The 6,699-nt window shown below is 44.5% G+C and overlaps 1 protein-coding gene across 3 annotated transcripts in view; it reads left to right on the forward strand.

Annotated features, from left to right (window-relative positions):
• The window catches only part of fgd5a (FYVE, RhoGEF and PH domain containing 5a), a 42,040-nt gene that overhangs the window by 10,885 nt on the left and 24,456 nt on the right, over nt 1–6,699 (forward strand). For all 3 annotated transcript variants that reach the window (XM_020592913.1, XM_020592911.1, XM_020592912.1), the window contains one exon: nt 167–2,930. In XM_020592913.1, the coding sequence (XP_020448569.1) occupies nt 241–2,930 (2,690 nt within the window). In that variant the 5' untranslated portion in view covers nt 167–240. The remainder of the gene's footprint in view (nt 1–166; nt 2,931–6,699) is intronic.

Raw genomic sequence — 6,699 nt, forward strand, 5'->3', positions numbered from 1 at the left:
GTCACTGACCACTACACAGGACTTGGCTTCCTCTTTGCATTATATACAGAAAAAGTGCACGTATGTTTATTGTTAGATAGTAAGGAAATAGTTTTTAAAAGTACTTAAAAATGTTATTTGTGTGGCTTTAATGGCTTTTTCATTATCTTTTAATTTCTTTGTACAGATTTTCAAAATCCACTGCAAGTCCCTCAGCCAAACGTCCGCAGTCATCTGACTATCAAAGTGCAGTCCAGGCTGATGTCCACGCCTTGTCCCCCAGTGTGTGGTCCAAAACCTCCTGCAGCCCTCAAGCCAAGGCCCCTGTATGAGCCTCACCCACAGGGAGAGCCCTGCTCTCGACAGAGCCTCATTAATGGAGACCTGTCTCACTCTGATGGGGAGAGTGAAGATCTTCACAAGATGGCTGAGGAAAAAGAAGAAAAAAGTGAGGCAGAAAATGGGGTTAATGACACTGGTTCAGGAGACAACAATGCAGAGGATATATTAGAGGGAGAAACTGAGGAAAAAGAAGTAGATATATTAGCTAATGATGGTGACACAAAGAGCATTGGCTCTGAGGACACAATCAAAGCTGACGATGCTGTTGACACTACAGAACATGAAAACACTGACAAGGCTGAAGGTGGGAATCATCCTGATAATGAGAATATGTCAACACCTTCACTTCTCATTGAAACCAAGGATAAAACAGGAGAGGAGGAAGAAGAGGAGGAACAGAGTTTTAGTGAAAAGACTGAAATACTTTGTGACCCCTCAAGACACCCTGATGAACAAGTAGATGAACAAAACCTTGAAAAAACACAGTCACTCAGCCCGAGTGATAAGGACAGTGATACTGGACTTAATGAAGCAGACAGTGAACAAAATAAGGACGACTTACACTGTGACTTGCTCACAGAAGAGACTGAACTGGAAGCTGGGGGATTTGCATTTGGATTCAGTGTGCTTCCAACTCTAGCTGAGGAGTATCCCTATGATGTGATTGGCCCCACAGATGATGCTAGTGATACATGTGAGTCATGTGACACAGCCGAAGCAGGGGATACAGGGGTATGGCAACCAGAACGGGCCACCAAGGACCTCTCTGGCTGTTTTCGAGTCACATCTAGCACTGAGGATGTGTTTGGGCCTTATTCAGTCATAGAAGCTGTTCCGGGCAACAGGACCGGCACCACTGACCCCGAGTGGAGTCAGGATGATACTGATGACAAACCTTCAAATGAACTCCAAACACCAGATGCTGCTAACCAGGAACCTTTCTATGTGTCATCAGATGATGTGGACAAGCTAGAGGATAAGCAAGCCTTTCCAGAACAGGAGGCTGAGACTGAGGAGGTCACTGAGCAGTCAAATCCACACAAAGATGATGGCAAAGAGTCAGCAGATGAGTATGCAGACATTGACGATTCACTCTACCCTAAAACAAATGACTTTGAGCAGTTGGAGTGTGTCTCATCAGAGGATTACGTTGAGATAGGTGAAGAGGATGAGGAGGAGGAACCAGAAAAGAAACATATCAAAGGAAAAAGTGCAAGAGAGAGAACAGCGAAACGAGAACAGGCCTTCCACAGCCAAAGGAAAAGCTGTCAGCCTCGCCTCAGGTTATGCAACATCACAGTGCCAGCAGACCTAGACCTGGGCCGCACACCGGAACTCACCAACAGGGTGGTATTCGCCCACACTACTGAAGCCTTTGAAGAAGACATTGAAGAACTAGATTGCCATATTGTGCCTTACTATGAAGACACAGACTCAGACAGCGAAGAACATATATACGAAGAGGCGGGATTTGACTCCGAAGAGGAGAATTTTGTGACACTGGAACGGAAGACAATTGTCACACGGTCACGCTCTTATTCTGGGAAAGTTCCAGGTTATGTTCCAGAGACTGTACCAGAGGAGACAGGGACAGAGTATCAGACTCATGACTACTGTACCGTGGCCTTGGATAAAAGCAGTGAAGCTCTCAGCCATTCACCGCAGCCTGAGGTCAACTGTCTGATGCCATCTATGAAGTCTCGTCACTTCTTGCTATACTCCCGGTCTGCAGAGGGTCCGGAATTGTCTGTGACCACCCCAACAGAGACTGACCAGTCTCCTAAAGATGAGCTCAGCATGAATAGAAAAGATGACACCCTTTCACTCCCATGTGTCATAAGCTCTTCTGGAAGTTTCTGCCAGCGTAGCCATCAATCATCCAGTGGTGTTTCAACACCAACATCTCTAGTGGACATCCCACCACCATTTGAGCTGGCATACATCACTAAAAGACCAATTACCAAGAGTTCTCCATCCCTCCTGATTCAGCATGAACCCTGTGACAATCCTAAGAAGAAGAAATCTTCCTTCAAGCGCTTCCTGGCCCTCAAGTTCAAGAGGAAAACAGATTCAAAAGGTTTCAGCGATGGAAGTGTCCGCTCTTCACGTTCTTCCTCCGAGTCCAGCCACCACGGCCCAATAAGAGTCATAGAGCTTGATCGTAGAAGTACAGGCAGCTCTCCTCAGCCCCAGTCCCGCATGGTGAAACCCCAGCAGTGTTCTTCAGACTTGCCATCCACTTTTGTTCTCTACAAAGACCACCAGAGAAGAAAAGGTGACCCCAAAGCTTATGGTAGGGGTGTCTCCAGAGTGGAATCCTTCGAGGAGCGCTCTCGCCGCTCTGTCATGCCACTGCCTTTGACCAAACCCCGCTCCATCTCCTTCCCCAGTGCAGACACTTCAGACTATGAAAACATCCCAGCCATGAGCTCAGACTATGAAAACATCCAGATCCCAGGCAGACCCACCAGATCCCACACTGTTACAGAGTTTTTTGAGGATCCAACCCGCACAACAGTTGCCTTCAATGAAAATGATGGCTATGTGGACATGAACAGTTTCCCTGGGATTGAAACCAAACCCCAGACATCGAAAGCAGACACTGAGAGGTAAAGTAAACATTTATTTAAATTCAAATGGTTTTGCATTGTCCAAGTTACAAAAACATAGACTTTACCTTACCTTACACTTTACATCTAGTGGATGTCAAGCCAAACCAGTATTTTTAGTTTTACCTGCCCAGATTTTGTGATACCTGTCTCTGAAATATTTGATTCCAATTCATAATGGCAGACTGAAAAGGCAATCATAACAATCTATTTTAAATGGTATATGAAAACTTTTGACAGTGTTGCAGTTGAATTTTGTAAATGTTGTAAATGTCTTTTTTTAATGCTGTGAGCCCCCCAAATGTAATTCCATTCACTTCCATTGCATTGTAGTTAAAGCCAAAATTACAGAGGCAGATACTGTATCTCAAAATCTGGGCAAATAAAACTAAACTCTGCATCACAAGGTACCACAAACCTGGTGAGCCTTTAATGCAAAAAGACAAAATACTCATCCATGACTACTAGAGCTTGCTAGTCAGTTTAGATAATTATTCAGTTAATTGATTAGTAGAACCATGATTTTATAATAATGGATTAGTCACTGAAGCCAATTATTACACAAAAGTGCCAAATGTTCACTGGCTCAGACTTGTCAAATGTAAATATTTGCTGGATTTCATTATCTGAAGAAGTCCCCTTGGACTGGAATCCAATCCAGCTCTGGTAGCAGAGTGTTCAGTGGGAGATGAGCAGCCTGCTGTGTCAGGCATTGCTGGCTTTGAGAAGATGGACAATGCTTGTGGGAGGGCTTACCTCTGTTTTTCACTTGGTAGATTTAGAGGTGCCGTTGCTTCCTTTGCAAGACTGAGGCGATAGAACATATAATGGCAATTAGGTAGCTCACTGAACACAGGTCATTCACACTAGAGAAAGTCATTATAGGCTGCAATTAAAAGTGAAAAACTGTGGGGGAGTTCTTTTCACACAAGGAAGTGAAGAAGGATGGGAGAAAGGTGAGAGAGCAAGGGAAAGGGATGTGTTAATAAAAGGAGCAAAGGAATAAGGCTGCATTCAGACTGAGTTTCAAAGGTGTGAAAAAACACAGCCCTCTCCATTCATTTCTATGGGGGATTGCGTTCACGGCAGCCAACACCAGCACCGCGGTGGGCTCTGGCAAAACGACGCAACCCTGTGCAGCGAAAAAGTTTGATCTGGTTCAACTTTCACCACACTGGACAGTGACATCATCCAGCAAAGGTGCTACTTTAACCAATCATGTATGGGGGATGATCAGGATGTGTACGCCCACAAGAAGAAGACTTTTTTTTGTTGGTCTTGTTAGCATAAGCATTCACTACTATTCACTGTCAAATATAGGCCACAGTTAACTCACCATAATGACACGCCAAGCGTGTTTTAGTATTGGATGTTAAATTGTGTTTTTTTTAATATCTATTGATGCCAACACACTGGTGGTAGAATTTGTGCTAAGGTAGAGTAGGTTACATTAGCAGCATGGCTAACCAAAACACAATGGAAACTCCCGGGCTGGAAACATAAATGAAGCCACTCAGGTTGATTCGTCACAGCTTGACCGTAGTGTACACACCTAGAACACTCCCACCGCAACTCCCCCCGACCAACGCAGCTCTTTGCATTAAACACAGCAGGGAGTTGCATTTTTACAGGATCAGTCTGAACGTGGCATAAGAAAACAAAGACTATAGCAATAAAATAAGGTAAAGGGGGTAGGGGGAGGTAAGAAGAGAAGAAAGGGAGCAAGAGCAGTTCTGCTGCAATTGCTCTCCTGTACCTGACACTTATGGTTAAGTTTAGGAGGGCTTTTATTAAAGTAGCTCTCTCCTGAATGCTTCTCTTTCATTGCACCCTTGAGGGGCTACAAGATTTACTGCAACGTGTGATAGAGTCAAAGTGTACCAAATAACCTCAGCCTGTGCCATGCTACAGTCACTGTGGGCCACAGTTTTTCCCCAGTTTTAATAAAATAGTTGTGTTTGATGACCTGTGTGTAGCCAAAGAGACAGGCCACTACCAAGGCTTCCTTAAAAGCTTAAGATAAATGCTTCTACTGCTATTTGTTTATAGTTTAGCTAACTGTTATTTATTTCTCCATTTTATTTGGCATGTTCTGGGTTGTATAACTATTTTGCCCCGATAGAAACAGGTTCGGTTTGCATTTCTCTAATCTGTACACATAAAACTCGTGGTTACTTCTTCTCCAGATCCTCTACATTATGCAGCAGACACTATACCATGACTTCCCCACTGTTTACTTCCTGTGAATTTTAAGTATACACATCTCAACTTTTGAAACCCTTCAATTGCCCAGACAATGGTCCCTCAGTGAGGGCTTTTTTTTTCCTAGCGATGTTATCGGTGTGGCTCATTGTCTGCTGGAGGTCTCCCACTGCTCACAATGATGCAAAGAACTTGTTTCCTCGCCTTCACCACATTCCCCCTAGAGATGCATCTGTTGTTGGGGCCACTCTTTGGTGTGTCTATATGGTGTTGCTTTATGTTTATTTGAGTGTGAGTGTATATACTGGACGTGTGTGCCTACAACACATGTAAGCAGTGGAGATTTGTGTCACTGTCTTTGTGTATACATATTACACTAAACTCCGTTCAAAGCTTGATATTGTCGCTGTTCCAGGCTGCCTAGCTGATGATGGCAGTGATTTATTAAGAACACACTGAACAGTCAGTGTGGTTGTACAGTAGTGTCGCAAAGAAAAAAGTGGATTTTTGTGGTGAAGAAAATGACTGAATAGCCCCAGAACATTGCCCACAAAAGAACTGTGCCCACAGTAGCAGACATGCATTTTAAGCAGAACTTAAAAAAAAGGTTTGCTGTGCCACAGGCTTGGCTTACCTCCACTCGTGTGATTAATGTATAGCCTCATTCAGACACTACTTCAGCATTCAGGGTAGGCAAAGAAACATGTTCATTAGCAAGCTATGGAAAAAAGGCACATTAATGATTCATTCTGAGCCTAAACAAGGTGTTTGTAGGTGTGTGCGTGTGTGTGCATATGTGCATGCACACTAAAGTTACTACTTTATCACAGATGAAGCTCGTGTTGGGAATGCTGTCTCAGCAAAACTATCCTTGCCAAATAGCCATGTAGCAACAAATGAGTGTTGAAAAAGGTGTTTTAGCATAAAAAGCCCAGGTTTTGAGACTGTGCTCAACTTAGAGACCATTAAGGGTTCAGCTTTAAGCAGTTCCAGGTAGACTAACAACGGCAATGTATGTGTGTTGTTTTTTCTTTGCACATAGTAAACAGTTTCCATAGTGTTATGTTCAGTAAAATACTGCTAATGTGTGCAGAATTGTACAGTACTTCTCTTGCTTACCCTTTGGTGTCACTTTCACCTGAAACGTTCACCATGTGTCTCTTCAGAATGGTGAAAAATCCACGCCATGGCCCCTAAAACAGCTCCTCCACTCACGTTTACGTTGGTGTTAGTAGTGATGAGGGAGCCATCTCAAGTGCACTGCTGCACTGGGTGGTGGCTGTGTGGTGAGGTGGTGGGCAGAGTGTGTTGCTGGCTTGCCAGGCTTGGTGCCAGGCACTCTGAGGTCATTGCCAGGTCATCCCCAGGGAGGAACTGTCCAGCCTAGGAGCTTCCCACCAGCCTGTTTATAGGAAATGCAGGACGAAGGCAGGGCCCTGGTGGGAGGCAGAGAGTTGGAGACAGGGGAGAACAGACAGGATTATAGGGGGAGAGGGGGGTCACCGAGGTGGGGTGGAGCTTCCCAGACTCTCCCTTGAATAACAAGATGAGGTGTGGTCCCCTCAGG

Source organism: Monopterus albus, unplaced genomic scaffold, assembly GCF_001952655.1.
Source record: "Monopterus albus unplaced genomic scaffold, M_albus_1.0 scaffold18.1, whole genome shotgun sequence".
Taxonomy (NCBI): domain Eukaryota; kingdom Metazoa; phylum Chordata; class Actinopteri; order Synbranchiformes; family Synbranchidae; genus Monopterus; species Monopterus albus.